At 45.7% G+C, this 20,458-nt stretch overlaps 1 protein-coding gene across 2 annotated transcripts in view; it reads right to left on the reverse strand.

The window, feature by feature from the left end:
• WDR70 (WD repeat domain 70) overlaps nt 1–20,458 on the reverse strand; it is a 258,843-nt gene that overhangs the window by 154,999 nt on the left and 83,386 nt on the right. For both annotated transcript variants that reach the window (XM_030567828.1, XM_030567829.1), the window contains exon 7: nt 10,874–11,007. In XM_030567828.1, the coding sequence (XP_030423688.1) occupies nt 10,874–11,007 (134 nt within the window). The remainder of the gene's footprint in view (nt 1–10,873; nt 11,008–20,458) is intronic.

Raw genomic sequence — 20,458 nt, forward strand, 5'->3', positions numbered from 1 at the left:
GCGCTATCAGTATGACTCGAGTGTGATCCCTGCGGATCTCGAGGAGTACCCTGTGGGCCATAGGAATCAGAGGGAAGGCATAAAGCAGGCCACCTTTCCATGAGAGGAGGAAGGCATCCGTGAGAGACCCTGGATTGTGCCCCATGAGGGAGCAGAACCACTGACACTTCCTGTTGTTCCTCGAGGCAAACAGGTCTATCTGGGGATAGCCCCAGAGACGGAAGATTGAACATGACATGTCCGGCAAAGGAAACACTTGTGACCATGGAACAAGTGGCTGAGGGCATCCAATAGGCCGGGAGGTAGGATGCCATTAGGTGAATTGCATTCTGCACTCAAAAGTCCCACAATGCAAGGGCTTCCAGGCACAGGGGAGAGGAGCGTGCACTCCCATTTGTTGATACAGAACCTTGCCAAGGTATTGTCCGTGAGGACTGCAACACACCTGCCTGCTAAGTGAGATTTGAAGGTCAAGCAGGCGAGACGCACCACCCGTAGCTCCCTTACGTTGATGTTCAAGGAGAAGTCCTCTGTGGACCAAAGGCCTTGGGTCCTGAGATTCCCCAGATGGGCCCCCGACCCCAGATCCGACGCGACTGTTAACAAGGATAGGGCTGGCTGGGGGCTGGCAAAGGGTACTCTTGCTCAGATCTCCCGCGGGTCAAGCCACCACTGGAGGGAATCTAGCACCGTTAGGGGAAGTGTCACCACAGAGTCCAGTGAGTCCCTGGCTGGGCAATACACAGACGCTAACCAGGACTGAAGAGGGCACAGCCTAAGCCTGGCATGGCTAACCACATAGGTGCATGCAGCCATATGCCCCAGCAACTTGAGGCAGTTCCTTGCTGTGGTAGTCGGGAAACGCCAGAGACTGAGAATGATCTCAGACATGGACTGAAACCTGGACTCTGGTAGATACGCTCTGGCTTGCATCAAATCCAGAACTGCCCCTATGAACTCCATCCACTGGATGGGAGACAGGGTAGACTTGGCCTCATTCAGCAGGAGGCCGAGCTCAAGGAAGGTCTGTCTGATAAAGACCACCTAAGCCTCCATCTGTGCCTGGGAGAGGCCCTTGATGAGCCAATTGTCCAGGTAGGGAAACGTGGGCCATAAAGATCAGGGTTTAATTCCCAGATACATCACAGACTTTTTGTGTGACCTTTGCCAAGTCACTTAGGCACTTTTGAAAATCTTACTTTAAGTGACTGATCGGGTCTATAAACCCCACAATGGGCAACAAGGGGTTATTTTGGGCTCAGCCAGCCTCATCCCACCAGACCTCCAGCAAATGCTCCTTCTAATGGAGGAATTAAAAGACAAGGAATTAGCTCATTTGGGTGGCAGAGCTGGAAGGGAGCAGACCTGCAGCCCACAGCAGAGGGAAGCCTAAAAACTCTGACACAGCTGCCCAAAGGGGCCCAACTTGAGGGAAGGGACGACTCACACCAGAGAGGGAAGTATCCTGTGGACCTTGGACATTAGTAACTCCCTCTTACTTCTTTTGGTTTGGATTTCCCTCACTGGGGAAGGCCTTGGACTGAGCTGACCTCTGGGGGAAATGGGATGAGAGGAAGAGGCCCAGAGAGAACAGCCTTAAGCAGCCTTGGTTGCCAGACTACTGGTAGCCGAAAGGGCCCTGGGTCAGAGCCAGTGGAGTGGGAGGGCCCAGGTTCCCCTCCCCAAAACCCCCTTGGCAGTCAGCGGTTGTGGCCGTGACCACTAGGTCATGCTCCCCAACCACACCTCGAGTGAGGACCATTACAGTGACTTAAACATTTAGGCTCCTAAGTCACTTTTGAAAATGGGACAGACACAAAGATTAAGGGTAACATTTTCAAAAGCACTTATTTGTAAAATGAGGATAAATCCTTTCCCTCATTCTTTTTCTATCTTCTATACTTAACTTGTAAATTCTTCAGGGATGGTACTATCTTACTATGTATTCATTAAGTGCCTAGAATAATGGGTCCACAATACCAAAACTTCTAGATGTTACTGTAATATAGACAATAATAATCATAACAGTCTCTAACCAAACAAGTGCAATATCTAAAAAGTTCTCAATTCCACACTGATGAAGAAAATAAAATTTGACTTTATTTCTGAGATAAGAGATGAGGGAAGAGAGGAAAAACCATCTCCCTCTTTACTTATATCATTGACATCTGACTGCTTATCAGACAAGCAGTCTGAAGAATACTTCCTTTAGTCACAAAACTATCTTCTCCTTGAGAAGAATGAAAAGGGAGAGTCCTGAAATATTTTTTTTTCCCTCTTAGTTTCTAGATGGTTGGCAAAGGAGCAAAAGAAACATAAGAAAACCTTCAAGGAGAGGGGAAAACCCAAGTACCAAGACTGGGTATACCTCAGGACCTATGACACCAGAGCACATTGTCCAAGATCTGGAGTGTGAACCTGGGCGTCCTGGCCAAATTCTAGTCCAGATTAATTACGTCCTGCTTCCAAAAACTTCATCCTTGCTATGGCCAAGAGAGTCAGATCTTGGAAGTAAACAAACAAGATCTCAACAACTCACCTTGTAGAGTCTACTTGGACCTGTAAGATGACTTTAATCAGGGAAATTCCAGAGTTGAGTAGAGGCTACATCTGAAAGATATGTTCCTCAAGAGCATAAATGGATGCTTTACCAGGAAAAGAGAATGGAGGCTAAAGCCTATAGGAGGAAGCACTGGAAAAATTCCCCCTACCTTGACAGGGATGAAACAGTATTTGATTTCTAGAAAAATCTTTGCAAACAACTGAAGATTTTTTAATTGAAGAATACAAGAAGATAAAACTAGATTTTACATGAACGAACAGATTTAAGGATCTAAAGTTATTCCAAACACCTACATATCTGAGGATTCTTTCAGTACTGAAGGGCCTAAGACATACATATTATATATATATATATATATATATATATATATTTTGCTATCATCTTTGTGCTAGACTCAAGGGACAGTATCATTCTTCTTGCACTTTAACACTGAAGATGCTAAAAGGGAGGACTTAAGAATTCTTTCCCAAGATTCAGGATTTTTTTTTTTTTAAACTCAATTGTTTGGGTTATAAACCACTAGAAACCAAAAATATAGCTCCAGGAGAACGAATCTTCAAAGACTACATAAAAAGAAGAAGATTTTTCTATGAACATTCTTATTTGATACGTGCTTCAGGGATGAAGAGAGCACATAAGGAACAACAACCCGAGGAATTTCAAATAGAAGACGTGCTGATCTCAGACAAAGCTCTGGTTTTTGACAGAATGCACAATGCTTGAACTCATTTTTTTTCTGACAAAGCCATTTCCCAAGTGGATAATCAATTAAAACTGCTGAATTGGAATTAATTTGCAAACAAGACACCATTAAATTAGGCTTGAATAAAGACTGGAATAGATGGGTCATTACACAAAGTAAAACTATTTCCCCATGCTATTTTTCCCCTACTGTTACTCACACCTTCTTGTCAACTGTTGGAAATGGGCCATCCTGATTATCATTACAAGTTTTTTTTTCTCCTGCTGATAACAGCCCACCTTAACTGATTAGTCTCATTACAGTTGGTATGGCAATGCCCATTTTTTCATGTTCTGTGTATATATATCTTCCTACTATATTTTCCACTGCATGCATCCAATGAAATGGGTTTTAGCCCTCGAAAGCTTATGCCTAAATAAATTTGTTAGTCTCAAAGGTGCCACAAGTACTCCTCATGCTTTTCACTTTGCAGCAGCTGCTCTGAAAAAAGTGGGAGGAACCAAGCTAACTCTCCCACGAGACATCTGATAGAACTTAGTAGTGGACTGTTCTGAGCACTATATCAAGAACTGGCCAAATCTATGACAATTTGTGAACAAAATCGTGAAAAAATAGATGGCACTGTCACAGCCAAAACCAACTATACTAAACTTCAGAACTAAGGGTGAACCATTCAAGAAATATATGTTTGCTGATGATGTTTTAAAGAAAGTCACACCAGGGAACTGATGGAAGTCACTTAAGCACTTGGATTCAGAGACTGTTCAAGTGATAATCTCACTTTTAACAGCAGTAGCTTCTTCTGCTGGGGTAGAAAGAGTATTTTCTTCCTTTGGACTAATTAATTCCCAATTGAGAAATCATTTGGGACCCGAAAAAGCAGGAAAGCTTATTTTTTCTTTTCCAGATTATGAATAAACTGGAAAATGAAGGTGAGATGACTGAATGAGCGGTAGAAGCCAATATTTTTAAAGTTTCTCATGTTTAACTAAATTCAAAACGTCATATGCTTGTTTTGTTAAAATATTATATGTTTTCTATTGAAGAAAAAAATCCACAGTACATAACATTGTTGTTTTAGTTAAATAAAACAATTTAAATGTCTGTCTGGTGACATTCTCCTCCAAATATTAATGATTAACCTGTTGAATTGGAGATACTTATGAAGTCATTGGGAGGTGAACTATCTGCTTCAAATACCTTTGGTAAATGAAATAACCAAACAATCATTCATTTTCTGATATAACTGTAAAACTAATCTGAAAAAGTTTTCAAAATAAATCACTTAAAAATGTATAGCGTGTACCTTCTAAAAATTAAACCTACATCTATCTCTGAGTTGTGAAAAATATGTACTAAGGTTATAACAACCAAGAAGAATGCATTTTTATGTAGAAATCCATGATTAAATTAAGTCTTCCTGACTAGTGATTTAAACAATTAAATCCACTCTGAACGGAACATTTAAATCTCATGTCATTAATATAAAGTAGTATTAACTTTGAACTCTCTTCCTTCTGGACTAGCTGTATTGCCATGCTTCAATGAATCCTGTATTGCAGAAGTAAGGAATGTCAGTATTTTATTAGTTGGTCCTGACTATGGAGGACAGAGAAATAGTGCTTGTGCCTTTCCAATGAACTATGCTGAAACGAAATTCTTGCCAGAAAAGTATGAATATGGTTTTCCTGCCATTGTAGACCAAGTTTTTCTGAACAGACTCTTCCTTACCTTTGACCACTGATTAATCATAGAATCAAAGAAATGGAAAGTTTGAAAGGACATTTGAGGGATCACCTAGTCCCCCACCTCCCGACACTGATGCGGGATCACACAGACCTAGATTATCCCTGATAGGTGTTTGTCCAATGATGGGGATTCCACAACCTCCCTCAGACCTTGCCTACACTACAGAGTTTTGTTAACAAAAAAGTCAGCTTTCATCAACAAAGCAGCAGAGGTGTACACACTACAACGCTCCTTCCACTGACAAAACTCTCCAGCTTTGCCACCAAGCTAATGTGTGGTGTAAAGCTTTTTGCAGCAAAGTTGGATCAATAAAGTGTAAGTGTAGACACTACGCTTGATTTGGTCACCGTAAGTGACCTCCAGGAGGTATCCCACAATGCCATCCTGACCGATCTGGTCAGCAATTTGAATTCTGCTGCCCTGCACCCAGGTATACAGCCATCTGCCCCATCTCCTTTAAAGGACGGGGAATTTTTTAAATTCCACTTCCTGTTTGCTCAGCATACAGCACTTACATTGCATCTTCCCTGCTAACTATGGCAACTCCTCGCAGTAAATGCTCTCCCACTTGGAGCACACCAGAGTTGTTGGATCTGTGAGGAGAGAAGACTGTGCAGTCCCACCTCCGCTCCAGCCATAGGAACTTTGATACCTATGGTCAGATTTCTTGTGGTATGATGGATAAGGGCTACAAATGGGACACGGTGCATACAGTGCTGTCTTAAGATAAAGGAGCTGAGATAGGTGTACCAGAAGGCAAGAGAGAGTCAAACCATCTCTCTGGGACTATGTCGAAGACCTGCAGTTTCTATAAGGAGCTGGCCACCAAGCGCCTCATGGAAACTTTGCAGGAGGGGGCCGGAGACAGCAGCCACCAGACTCAACCCCAAGGATGAAGTGGTGGACAAGGAAGTGGAGAATGAGATAGGATAGGCAAAAGGCTTGTCTGGTACTGTGGCAAGCCAGGACCTCTTCTCAACCCCAGAGGATATGACCTAGTTCAAGCACTCTGTCTGTGGTGCACACGATGCAGGAGAGGGGAGCTCTGGTAAGTGTACACGAGGTAGAGCTGTCCTTCGCTTTGTTATATGCTAGAAGTGGGTGAAGGGATAGAAATGTACAAGATTAACTGTTTGCATGTGCTTCAGATTCCCCTGTGCAGCTACGCAGTGGGACGGAACAGTGTGTTAATATACATCAAGATTTCACAGGAATCTTCCAGAGAAATCTCTAGGAAACTTTCCTCGAGGTACTCGCCAATCCTCTGCTGAAGGTTCCTTGGCAGAGCTCAAAATCAGCAGCAGGCGATCTGCCTTCACATTCCACTCCTGGAGAAACTTTTCATGCTCAGCCTTACAAGTATTATGCAGCGCACAGAAGGCTGCTATGGCCATGGGAATATTTTTCTCATTTAGGTCTAACCTGCCAAAAAGGCAGCACCCATGTACTTTTAATCTGCCAAAGGCACATTCCATGGTCATTCTGCACCTGGGTCAGCCAACTGTCGAATCGCTTTATGCTGCTGTCCAGGTTTCCTGTGTAAGCCTTCATGAGCTATCCCCTATTGGAATCTTCTGGTCTGGAAAGAAAGTTCCTGCTTGCAACTTTCTATACAGGCCAATGTTCCTGCAGATGTGGGCATCCTGCACCTTCCCTGACCACCCTGTGTTGATATCAGTGAAACGACCCTGGCAATCCACATGTGCCTGCAATAGCATAGAGAAGTACCCCTTTTTCTTGATGTGCTCCACCGCAAGATGGTCCATCAGCAAAATTGGGATGTGTGTGTCATCCATCTCCCCACTGCAAAGCCATCCACTATTTCAAGTACATTCCCAGAGTCGCAGTCTTTCATAGCAGGATGTGTTTAATGGCCCTGCACACATGTGTGAATGCAACCCCAGCAGTGGACTTCCCAACTCTAAACTGATTTGTGATTGACTGGTAGCCGTCTGCAATTGCCAGCTTCTACACAGTGATTGCCAAGAGACCAGCTCTAATTTTGGTGTCCTTGCACCACAGCACTGGGACAAGCTCTGCACACAGTTGCAGGAAGTTGGCTTTCCACATCCAAAAGTTCTGCAGCCACTGCTCGTCATCCCAGACCTACATAATAATCCCATCACTCAGTGCTCATTGTGACCCCACCACTTAGTGCTCGTTCGCTGAGCCCAGTAGAGACGGTCCACCATGTGCAGCTGCTCTGTCAATGCCAGAAGTACTCTGGAATTGTTTCTTTCTATGGCACACAACAGATTAGGCACCTCAGATTCCTGTTCAGACTGGGAGCTCATGATATATTGCATAACCAGCCGTGCTGTGTTCATAACAGTGACCGCAACAGTAGAGAGCAGTGCACGTTCCATCCTTTCAGGCAGAGATGGCAAGCACAAAGTAAATGGAACATTGGAAAATGATGTGAAACACATTTGGAAGCCCATGGAATGATGGGACAGAAAAAACTGCATCATGGGATGTTTAGCCCACCCTTACGATGTCCTGTAATCTACTCCGGCTTCTCACTACTCCTAGCTGCAGAAGATGGTGAGTAGCACAATGGAGTACCCACAGTGCACTGCTCTCACTGTCAATGCTAGAGCATCAACTGCGGACGCGCTTTACTAACAAAAGGAGTGTTGTGTGATCATGCACAAGCAAAGTAATTATAGTGGTTTATGATCATCAGAATAACTTGCGCGCCTTAACTCTGCAGTATAGACATAGCTTCAGTAACCTATTCCAGTACTTTACTATTCTTATAGCTAGAAAGTTTTTCTTAATATCTAATCTAACCCTTGATGCAGTTTAAGCCAATTACCTCTTGTCCTACCTTCAGTGGACGTGGAGAACAACTGATCACGGTCATTTTCTTTATAACAACCCTTAGTATATTTAAAGACTTATCATGCCCACTCTAAATCCTGTTTTCTCAAGACTAAACATGCCCAGTTTTTTTAACCTTTTGTCATGAATAGGGGGAAGGGTAGCAACCTTTATGTATGCAGTAGCATAAAATCCTTCCTTGGCAGCTGTACTGGATTGCCTTACCTGTAAGGGGCTAAGCAGTTCAAATAACCTAGTTGGACCTGACCAGAAGGACCAATGAGGAAAGAAGATACTTTTGTTGTTCTCTTTTGTTGGTCCCTCTCCGGATGGAGGGAGAAGCCAAACAGGTACAATATCTCCTGAAAATATACCTGGAATAATCCATCTAAAACCACAGAAATTGCATTTGGTTATCTTTTGTTTTGGCTTGTGAATTTTACTATGCTACAGAGGTAGTTTTATTCCTCTTTTTGTAACTGTGAAGCTGAACCAGAGGGGAATCCTCTGTGTTTTAAATCTTTTTATTAGCCTGTAAAGTCACCTTCCATCTTGATTTTGCAGGTGTGATTCTTTTATTTTTTTCTTTATAAATAAAGTTCTTCTTTTAAGAACCTGATTGATTTCAGTGTCCTGAAGACAAAGGGTCGGGTCTGGTCTGTGCTCACATTGCTAAGGCAATTGGTTGGTATATTATTCTCAAGCCTCCCGAGGAAAGCGGGTGAAAGAGCTTGGGGGGATATTTTGGGGGAATAGAGATTCCAAGTGACCCTTCCTGGAATTTTTGCGTAAATCACTTGATGGTGGCAGCAATACCGTCCAAGGACAACGAAAGGAATTTGTGCATTGGGGAAGTTTTAACCTAAGATGGTAGAATATAATCTTAGGGGGTCTTTCATGTGGGTCCCCACATCTGTACCCCAGAGTTCAGAGTGGGGGGGGACGGACACCCTGAAAGAAGGGTAGCAACCTTTATGCATGCAGTAGCATAAAGGTTGCTACCCTTCCCCCTATTCATGACACCTTTCCTCATAGGTCAGATTTTCTAAACCTCATCATTTCTGTTCCTCTCCTCTCGACTCTCTCCAGTTTATCCACATCTTCCTTAAAGTGTGGCACCCCAAACCAGACACACCCACTGAGGCCTCAGCAGTGCTGAATAGAAAAGAATAATTACATATGTATTACATATGACACTCGTGTATTACATATTACATATGACACTCATGTTAATGCAGCCTATTTAATTTGTGATCCTCTATAACCTCCAGATCCTTTTCAGCAATACAACTGCTTAGCAAGTTACTCCTCATTTTGTCCTTGTGCATTTGGTTTTTTCCTTCTTAAGTGAAGTACTTTACCCTAGTCTTTAAAGAATTTCATCACTGATTTCAGACCAATTCCCCAGTTTATCAAGATTATTTTGAATTTTAATCCTGTCCTCCAAAGTGCTTGCAATCCCTCTCAGCTTGGTGTTGTCTGCACATTTTACAAGCATACACATTATCCAAGTCATTAATGAAAACGCTGAACATTACCAGACCCAGGACAGCTTCTGTGGGATCCCACTAGATACACCCTCCCAAGATAACAGTAAATCATTGGGAACTACTCTTTGAGATTGGTTTTTCAACCAGTTGTGCATCCATCTTATAGTAAATTCATGTAGATCACATTTCCTAGATTATTTATGAGAATGTCATGTTGCATTCTGTCAAAAGCCTCACTAAAATCAAGATATATCACCTTCTACTGCATCCCCATTATCCACTAGGCCAGTAACACTGTCGAAGAAGGATATTAGGTTGGTTTAGTATGTTTGGTGCCATGTCAGTGCCAGGAGACCTTGCCTTCCTTTCTTGGCGCCAATGCACTGTGCATCGAAGAGGAGGTGCTCGGCACATGCGCCGCCAACCCAAGGTTGGACTGTAGTTGGAGGGATGCCTCCATGAGGATTATTTTGAGTCTCTGTTCACGATCCTTAAGGGTCCTCAGCCGAAACCCTTTACAAATGTGGCACTCGTCCTTTTGGTGACTCTCGCCAAGGCACTTCAAGCAAGAAGTGTGCAGGTAGCTCTTCGGCATAAGTTTGCTGCAGTCTTCACAAGATTTGAACCCCAGGGACCAAGGCATGCCCTGGTGTCGGGGGAGAAACTGGGGGGAGGGGAGGGCACGCCTGCAACAGAAACTTAGAGAAACAACTACTAATACTACTATTATGAAAAAACTAACTAACTACATACAAATCATGATGGGTCACTGCTAAAGGTGCTTGCAGAAGCAAGAGTGATGGAAGTTCCAACTAGCCATCACTGGCAGCAAGAAGGAACTACGGGGTGGTCAGCTGGGCCCTGTATTGAACCCCATCAAGGCACAACTCCAGGAAGTGCCCAGGCCGACCCTACAGATACTACTAGGAGAAAAATCTTCTGGCTGTTGTGCACGCAGCACGCACGCACACACACCTGATTGGAATTGACATGAACAAGCACTTGAAAAAGAACCCATGGCTGGCCCAGAGCAGCTGACTTGCGCTTGCAGGACTCGGGTTTTGGGGCTGAAGGCTCTGATGATGCTCTCCTCCAAAAAAATACTAGTAATTATAGAAACCCTATTCCTATTAGAGCCCCTACATGAGACTACCATCAATCGTTTTCTTTCTTTATAAGCTAGCATTCTACGAGTAGGAGGGGGGGGGACGACTCATTCTATCAACCTGCTGCATATAATAAACAAACTACATTTGCATTTGTCTTGATTTATCCTGTAATTAGCTTATTTGATACCTATGTTTGCTGTGCTAAATATCTGAATAGTACAGTTTGCTGAGCCAGCTCAAGAGAAAATATGCATGTCTTTCAAACAAAGCTTGAAATACAGGCAGCATGTAACTATCTCTATCCACATTTTGTCTAATGCAGAAATATTAGGGGATAGTAAAACCTTTCCAACAGAATCATCTTGCAACTTACAGTGTATTGTAGCTAGAAGCTGTAATACAGGGGCTAAGTCAGAAAGATAGTCTCAAAACATACCATTCACAAGGCTGAAGTGATCGAAAAGCTTGAAGAGATGCATCCATTCCAGCGAAGTCCCAAAGCCGAACATCATAGTCATACCCTCCAGTTACCAAACGGGCACCTGAAGGATCCAAACCCAAAGCAGATACCTACAGACAGACAGACCAAAAACAATTGAATGAAGATAATTCAGAGGTAGTCTGAGCTTCCTCTTTGTACTCTTTTTTTAAATTGTAACCAGTGCACAGAATGGTACTAGTCTCACACAGACATATTTCACAGTCATTGCCTTAATTTGTTCCTTCCATATGTCAGCCATGCAGTGTTTCATTTTTCTATCGCCTCTTGTGTGAAGTCTGAATTATGTACAGGGAAATAAAAATCACCCCTGCTGATGGCATCATTTCAGGAAGAAAAGTTAATTAACAAAATATTTTTAATTTTATTTCCATTTGTTTGAGGCAAACTATTTTATTTCTGAATGTAGTTGTTTTCATTTCTCTTACTGAAGAAATGTAATTTCCATTACCTATACCAGGAATACCAATATTTCTAGTAAGATACTCAGCAAATGACAATGAAAACTGCAGAGAGCTAATTTAAAAAGCATTATTAAGAATAAATGATGCATATACTTGAAAATTTACTGGAAAGGTATCGTGCTAGTAGCAAAATCAATAGTTCATTGCTATAATTAAAACACTTACAAAATGAACATTTCTAACACCTCAGTATAAATTATTGCCCTCAAGTTTCACTGAAATGCAGCATTTCATTTTAATGAAGTAGTCTACAAAATCATGACAGATGTTTAAAACTGCAATTAATGTGTAATTAAATAATTACACCCCAAGAGTTGTCAAACTTTTCATAATATGGAGGACATTAATAGAGTGTGTCTCATGGATATCTACTCTTCCACAGGCAATCACATGGATCATACTCCCTCCCTTCACAATCATCAATTGTGGCATCAATAGTATTGAATTTGCAGCAACTATAGAAATTGCTTCTATGGAAAAGGACTACTTAGGCAATATTTTCTTCCTCTAAGTGTCTTCAATGCAATATATTGTGGTTTTCAAACAAAGAAAGAAAAAGAAAAATGTTACCTATGACCCCCTAATTTTTATTCTCACAGAAAGTCTGTCTAAAATCCTTAGTGAGAGGAAATGAACTGACATCGTGGTAGAAGCAAAACTGTCAGTCAAGTAAGCCATTCAGCCTTGTCCACTAACTCAACTCTCCAGAATAAGATCTCCTATAAAGGTATGAACAGCTAACTCAGTAAACAGAAGAAATACGAAATCTGAGAAGTGATGAAAAAATTGGGTTACTGCAAATTAAATCCAATTTGAGGGGGTTAGGGTTGGACAGGGTTCCCCTAAGAATGGAAATTAGCAAGTAAGAGGTGAAATTTCATGTGTTAGGTCCAAAGTACCACCATTTCATCTCTTTCAGGTGCTTCAGGTTAAGGCAGAATGAGGGAATTTTGACCCAGTGTAGATGGTATTAGCATTGGGAAAAAAGTTCTGGTCTATGCCATGGATTACCTTTTCTTCCTCAAATACATAATCAGTAAAGCACCCAGATCAGAAGCCTTTTTGCCACCAGGAAGACTACCCTCAGCAAGAGGAAATAAAGTTACTTAAGGAGATGAGCCATGGGGGCTTGAAGAACAAGTTTTAGACTTCAGAAAGAGCACTGGAAGGCCTTGGGAAGATTCTGTAACCTAACTACCCTAAGGAAAATGTAAGTGCAGGATAGAGATTAATTTAGATTGTTTTCTGGCATCCAAGAGCTCTTTCCAGTGCTTAAGGGTGAACTCTGAAGAAGTGAGACACAGGGTCAATGGCCGTATCATTTCCATACAGCAGAGCAGTGCCTATTGGAAACATGTTTCCAGAAGGGTAGAGATCAACATATTCTAGTAATGCCTGCTGTTCAGCAGCCAAGGGGTAGGTTTCAGGAATGGGATGAAGGACGGGGCCTTAATGAAGAAAATCTGGAAATTTTAGTAGAAGCACTAGAAGCTTTACGGTCAAGAGGAAAAGACGGTTACTCACCTTTGTAACTGTTGTTCTTCGAGATGTGTTGCTCATATCCATTCCAATTAGGTGTGTGTGCGCTGCGTGCACGTTCGTCGGAAGATTTTTACCCTAGCAACACTCGGTGGGTCGGCCGGGTTGTCCCCTAGAGTGGCGCCGCCATGGTACCGGATATATACCCCTGCTGACCCAACGGCCCTTCAGTTCCTTCTTGCCGGCTACTCCGACAGAGGGGAAGGAGGACGGGTTTGGAATGGATCTGAGCAACACATCTCGAAGAACAACAGTTACAAAGGTGAGTAACCGTCTTTTCTCCTTCGAGTGCTTGCTCATATTGATTCCAATAAGGTGACTCCCAAGCCTTACCTAGGCGGTGGGGTCGGAGTGAGATGTTGCAGAACATAGAGCTGCTGATCCAAATGCTCCGTCATCTCTGGACTGTTGAACCAGAGCATAATGTGAGGCAAAGGTGTGGACAGAGGATCAGGTAGCTGTGCGACATATCTCCTGGATGGGTACATGAACCAGGAAGGTGGCAGATGAAGCCTGAGACCTGGTATAATGTGCAGTGAGGTGGCTCAAGGGAACATGAGCCAAGTCATAACAAGTATGGATGCACGCTGTCACCCAAGGTGAGATCCTCTGGGAGGAGACAGATAGGCCCTTCATTCGGTCTGCCACTGCAGTGAAGAGTTGGGGCATTTTATGAAAGGGTTTTGTCTGCTCGATATAAAATGAGAGCGCTCTATGGACGTCTAGGGAGTGCAATTGTTGTTCCCGTCGTGATGAGTGTGGCTTTGGGAAGAAGATAGGAAGGAAGATATCCTGGTTGATATGAAAAGCCGATACCACTTTAGAGAGGAAAGCCGGGTGTGGTCACAACTGCACCTTGTCCTTGTGAAACATAGTATACGGTGGGTCCACCATGAGAGCCCTACGCTCAGAGACTTGTCTGGCCAATGTAATGGCTATGAGGAAAGCTGTCTTCCAGAACAGGTATAGTAGCGAGCAGGTTGCTAATGGCTCGAAAGGGGCAGACATAAGTCTGGTTAGAACCAGGCTGAGGTCCCAGGTTGGGGCGGGATGGCGTACTTGTGGATACAAGTGGTCCAAGCCCTTGAAGAACCTAGAAACCATAGGGTGTGAGAACATGGAGAGGCCACTTTCCCCTGGGTGGAAGGTAGAGATGGCCGCCAAGTGCACCCTCAATGATGATACCGCTAGGCCTTGTTGTTTGAGAGACCAGAGGTAGTCCAAGATGGTGGGGATCAAGACCTCGGTGGGAGTAACATTATGCGTTGCACACCAGCAGGAGAAATGCTTCCACTTAGCCAGATACGTTGACCGAGTGGAAGGTTTTCTGCTACCTAGGAGTACTCGTTGTACTGAGGCAGAGCAAAGTAACTCGGACTGGCTTAACCACACAACTGCCATGCTGTGAGGTGAAGGGACTGCAGGTCTGGGTGGTGAAGTCTGCCGTGGTCCTGAGTTATGAGATCTGGGCGAAGAGGCAGGGTAATTGAGCTGGCTATCGACAGGTCGAGCAGCATGGTGTACCAGTGATGCCTAGGCCACGCTGGAGCGATCATGATCAAGTGAGCTCCGCCCCCGCGGAGCTTTATCAGGACCCTGTGAACCAGCAGGAATGGTGGAAAGGCGTAAAGTAGTTGGCTCGTCCACGGCATCAGGAAAGTGTCCGAGATCGAGCCCGGGGACAGGCCTTGGAAGGAGCAGAACATCTGGCATTTCCTGTTCTCGCAGGAAGCGAACAGGTCTATACAGGGAAAGCCCCACTTCCGGAAAACAGGATGAATCACGTCAGGACGAATCGACCACTCGTGAGACAGAAAGGATCTGCTGAGTCGATCCGCCAGAGTGTTCCGAACCCCTGGGAGAAAAGATGCTACCAGGTCTATTGTGTGGGCTATACAGAAGTCCCAGAGCTGGATGGCTTCCTGACAAAGGGGGGAGGACTGTGTCCCTCCCTGCTTGTTTATGTAATACATGGCTTTTGTGTTGCCTGTGAACACTGAGACACAATGGCCTTGCAAATGCTGTTGAAACGCCTGGCACGCAAGGCGGACTGCTCTCAGCTCTTGGACATTGATCTGCAAGGCCAGCTCCTGAGATGACCAAAGGCCTTGAGTGCAAAGATGGCCGAGGTGGGCACCCCAGTCGAGAGATGACGCATCTGTCGTCAGGGACATAGAAAGCTGAGGCGGATAGAATGGCATCCCTGCACACACCAGGGAGGGCATCAACCACCAGTTGAGGGAGCCTAGGATGCTAGGGGGAATCGTGACTATTATGTCTATGGTGTCTCTGCCTGGGTGGTATACCGAGGAGCCAAGATTGGAGGGGACGGACGTGTAGCCTGGCGTGTTTGGTCATGAACGTGCAGACAGCCATGTGACCCAGGAGACCGAGACAAGTGCGAGCTGAAGTTGTTGGGAAGTTCTGTAGGCCTCGGATAATTGTTACCATCGCCTGAAACCGAGGCTGTGGTAAGCAGGTTCTGGAGAGACTGGAGTCCAGGATGGCCCCAGTGAAGTCTATCCTCTGTGTGGGAACCAGAGTGGATTTCTCTGTATTGATCATCAGGCTTAGACTCATGAATAGGTCCTTGACGATATCCACATGATGGTGACTTGTGCCTCGGAGGTCCCTCGAATGAGCCAATCGTCGAGATACGGAAAAACGTGTATCCGACGGCAGCGGAGGGAGGCGGCGACTACAGCCATGCACTTTGTGAATACTCTTGGGGCTGCAGAGAGGACGAACAGAAGGACCGTAAACTGGAAATGTTGACAGTTGGCTACAAATCGGAGGTACCGTCTGTGTGAAGGATAGACGGCGATGTGAAAATACGTGTCCTTCATATCCAAGGATGGGATGATGGTCCCCAGGGATACCATGCGGAACTTCAACTTTATCATGAACTTGTTGAGTTCTCGCAGGTCGAGGATAGGTCTGAGACCTCCCTTCACCTTGGGGATTAGGAAATAGCGGGAGTAGAACCTCTTGCCTCTTTCATCCTTTGGTACCTCCTCTATGGCTCCCATGGCAAGGAGCGTCCGCAACTCTTGTAAGAGGAGTTGCTCGTGACAGGGGTCCCTGAAGAGGGACGAGGATTGGGGGTGGAAAGGGGGGGGCGAAATAAACTGGAGGTGGTACCCAAGTTTCACTGTGCGTAGGACTCAACGATCTGAAGTTAGCTGGGACCACGCAGGGAGGAAAAAGGAGAGGCGGTTGTAAAAGGGAGGGAAGGGATCCTGGAAAGTAACTGGTGCGCCGTCCTCGGGTGCACCTTCAAAAGTTTGGCTTTGGTCCCGTAGGTGGCTTGGAGGGACCCTGATTTGGCCCCCTTGGGGTCCCGCCTGCCGTCTACGACTGGCTTGACCATGCCTTCTGCCAAAGTCCTTCCTCTGTCTAGGCGGAGGGTAAGGGCGGTGAGGCTGGGGGCGGAAAGGGCGGCACTGAGTCATCGGCGTGTGAACGTCGAGAGAGCGCATAATGACCCTGTTGTCCTTCAGGCTTTGCAGCCTAGGGTCAGTCTTTTCAGAAAAGAGGCCTCGACCATCAAAGGGCAAGTCCTGTATGTTATACTGTAGTTCCGGCGGGAGGCCTGACACTTGAAGCCATGAAATGCGTCTCATGGCAACTCCCGAGGCCAGAGTCCTGGCTGCAGAGTCTGCTGCATCCAGCGAGGCCTGGAGGGAAGTCCTCGCCACTTTCTTCCCCTCCTCCAAGAGGGCAGCAAAACTCTTGACGGGAGTCTTGAGGGACTAACTCCATGAACTTGCCCACCACCGCCCAGGTGTTGTAGTTGTAGTGGCTAAGCAGGGCTTGCTGGTTTACCACCCAGAGCTGGAGGGCCCCTGCAGAGTATACCTTACGGCCCAGTAAAGCCCATGCGCCAAGCCTCCTTCCATTTTGGAGCCGGAGCTTGCTGGCCATGGCATTCCCTCTCATTGACAGACTGTACGACAAGGGAGCAGGGAGGAGGATGGACGTACAGGTACTCGCACCCCTTAGAGGGCACCATGTACTTGCGCTCAACTCCCCTGGCAGCGGATGGAATAGAGGCTGAAGACTGCCAGATGGTATCAGCATTGGCCTGGATCGTCCGGATGAATGGTAAGGCCACTCTTGCGGTGGCATCAGCCGACAGAATATCCACCACTGAGTCCTCTATCTCCGGCACCTCCTCTACTTGGAGATTCATACTGAGTGCCACACATCTCAGGAGGTCCTGATGGGCCCTCAGGTCAATTGGAGGAGGGCCATGGAGGATGTCCCCACCACTGCCTCATCAGGAGAGGAGGAAGAGGAGAGGCCAGGGACAAGCGGACTCTGTGTGGACTCTTGCTCTTGGACGACCTCCGGCTCCAGCGGGATCTGGGAGTCTGGAGGCTGAACAGGCACTTCCTCCGTACCAGTAGGAGGGGGACAGCTGATAGTTGCCTCTGGCACCCGATGCTTTGATGGAGCAGAGCGAGATGGGACTGGAGGTACACCCTGGGCCTGGTGATATGCCCAAGGTGTTCAGAATGACCACTGATGGGGGCCTGGATCTTGGGCCTGGGTCTCCTGGAAGATTCTGGTGGGCACATCGGAGTCACGGTCCTGTGCATAGGAACTATCCACATGAGAGGACACCGATGCGTGTCGGGATGGCCGAGGAGCTGAAACCCCCTGGGACGAGTCTCCCTCTATGACTGATCTCGCTCTGTGTGGCACCGGGGATCGGTACCGGGAGCCATGCTGGTATCGGGAACGAGATTGGGACCTAGACGGGAGCGGTGCCAGGAGGTTGACCTGGATCTCAAAGCTCGGCGTCCGGAGTGGCTGCGAGAGTCACAGTGCCAGGAGCTGGATCGGTGCTGAGAGTACCACGCTGGTGAATGGGATGCTGATCGGTGCTGTGAGTGCGACCAGCACCGAGAAGGGGATCGGCGCCGGAACTGCGATCGGCTACAGGACCGAGAACACCAGCGAGATCACGATCATGAGTGGTGCTGCTCTGTGGTGCCGACAGAGGGTGGTCTCATCAAGGCCGGTTTGCCTACAGATTGTATGACCCGCACCTGTGGTGCCGGGGGTTGAGACAGGGTAGACTCTGTCATCACAATCAGCTCCCTCGCCGTGGAAAATGTCTCCGGCGTGGAGGGAATAGTGAGCTCAATCACGGCTCTTGCCGGGGAGCTTTCAGGTACCAGACTCGACGGCCCTTGCGGGACCGGAATCAACGGTGCCAACGTTGTCGGTGCCGTGGCAGGTGTAGGTGCCGGGCGGTCTGATCTAGCCGGGTGCTCTGGCTGCGGTGCAGGTGGCACGGAAGTAGTGAGAGTCTTATGTCTCTTCACCCGCAGGGAGAGAGAATGGTGCCGATGATGGTCGGTGCCGACAGGCCTTAGCAGTACCGGTGTGATCCGGTGCCGAAGAAGCGCTTCTGCCACTGGATTGTCCAGCGCTCAGTGCCGAGGGCGGAGGGGTAAGAGCTGCCTCTATCAGGAGCTGTTTGAGACGAAAGTCCCGCTCCTTTTTCGTCCTCGGCTTGAAAGTCTTGCAGATCCAGCACTTATAGGAGAGGTGGGATTCCCTGAGGCACTTAAGGCAGGAGTCGTGGGGATCTCCTGTTGGCATCGGCTTGTGACAGGCTGAGCACGGTTTGAAACCCGGTGAACCGGGCATGGGCCCCGGCACCGGGGGCGGGGAAGGGGCTAATCCCCGAACCCCTCTTAACTATATACACTAACAATGTTATAAAAACGAATAAGAATTAACTGCAACTATAGAAATTTCAACTATATACACAAGAATAACGAGAGAACTACGAGTAGCTAGGGAAGTGGAGATCAGCTAAGCTGCGCTCCACTGTTCCAATGACCGACATGGGTGGTAAGAAGGAACTGATGGGGCGTTGGGTCGGCAGGGGTATATATCTGGCGCCATGGCGGCGCCACTGTAGGGGGTGACCCGGCCAACCCACAGAGTTTTGCTAGGGTAAAAATCTTCCGACGAACGTGCACGCGGTGCACGCACACCTAATTGGAATCGATATGAGCAAGCACTCGAAGAAGAACCATGACCTTCTGCAGCAACAAACCCCTTGCTAACAAGATATCAAGAAAAGGTAATACATGAATTCCCTTCCAGTGCTGGAAGGCTCTAACCACACACACCTCTACCCCGACATAACGCGACCCGATATAATGCGGTAAAGCAGCGCTCCAGAGGGGGGAGTGTTGCGCACTCCAGTGGATCAAAGCAAGTTCGATATAACGCTGTTTCCCCTATAACGCGGTAAGATTTTTTGGCTCCCGAAGACAGTGCTATATCGGGGTAGAGGTGTATATGTTTTTCTGTAAATTCTGTGGGAGTAGTAGAGAATTCATAGGGATGTGTATATATGTAGCTATAAATACTTTTTCTGGTAGCAAAAGCATAGAAACCTGTGGTGAGATTTCCAGATTTTTTTAAATGTGAAAGCAGACATCTCCTAAAGTGCTATATGTCAAAGTTACCAGTATCTCTGGGTACCATTATACATGTCTGAGATTCCATCCTGAGACCTACCAGAAAAATTCAAGTTGTGTAGGAAGTGATGATAGTGATTAATCAAGCAACTTCCTTTCTTCTGAGTCAGTACTAATCCAATCACCCAGCATAATTTTAAGAGTGCGCTGCTGCTGGAAGTGCCATCTTTCAGGTGAGATATTAAAAAAAAAAACCCTGATACCCATTACATTTTTCATAAGAGCAGATATTTATGCCCAGGATCTCTACACAAACTGGAATTTGGCTATTATATCCTGCTTACCAAAATTCCCCATGGAGTTTCAATTGGATACAGCATTTTTCTTCATTTTCTACCCTAAACTGTTTAAATATATCACTGTGCAAGGGGCCATCAGAAGGTCCCAGGCACCACATAATCTTCAGGCCCTGTCCACTAGGATGAATTTCACATTTAGGACAATGATAAACAGAATGTGACTACTTAATGATTTCGCATTTCTGGAAAAGCTAATTATTTAATAATTTAAACATCTTTGCACACCATTCACCTTGTTTAGGATTTGTAGACTGTAGAGCCTGTGGACAAACCCCATATTAACCATGCATTCAGGTAATATTCTAAAATGGGCTTCATTGCTACAATTACTATCTATACTGTCCCAGCTGTGATTTGAAAAGTTAAAAAGCATGATGTTCAGAACATCTCTTTATGTTCTTTTTCCCATGCTCACCTAGTGTCAAAGCTGTCAGGAAAAATTTATCTCTGCAGTTTCTTTGGGAAAAAGTAACTCCTATTACTCTATACAAGCAAAGCAACTGGAAAATTAATCAGGTTTCTGGAAAGAACCTTTAGCTTGGGAAATCTTTTCTGATTCATTTCAGCTGCACAGGAATACAGTCATCATCAGCCTAAAATCATTAGATTGAAGAAATACAGATGGGATATTTAAGTTTAGCTGAAATATATTTAATAAATGAAACTCTATTGACTATGTCCTGAAAAAAGATATTGAGTTCCACTCATTTTTAA

This window comes from Gopherus evgoodei, chromosome 6 (genome assembly GCF_007399415.2).
Source record: "Gopherus evgoodei ecotype Sinaloan lineage chromosome 6, rGopEvg1_v1.p, whole genome shotgun sequence".
Taxonomy (NCBI): Eukaryota; Metazoa; Chordata; order Testudines; family Testudinidae; genus Gopherus; species Gopherus evgoodei.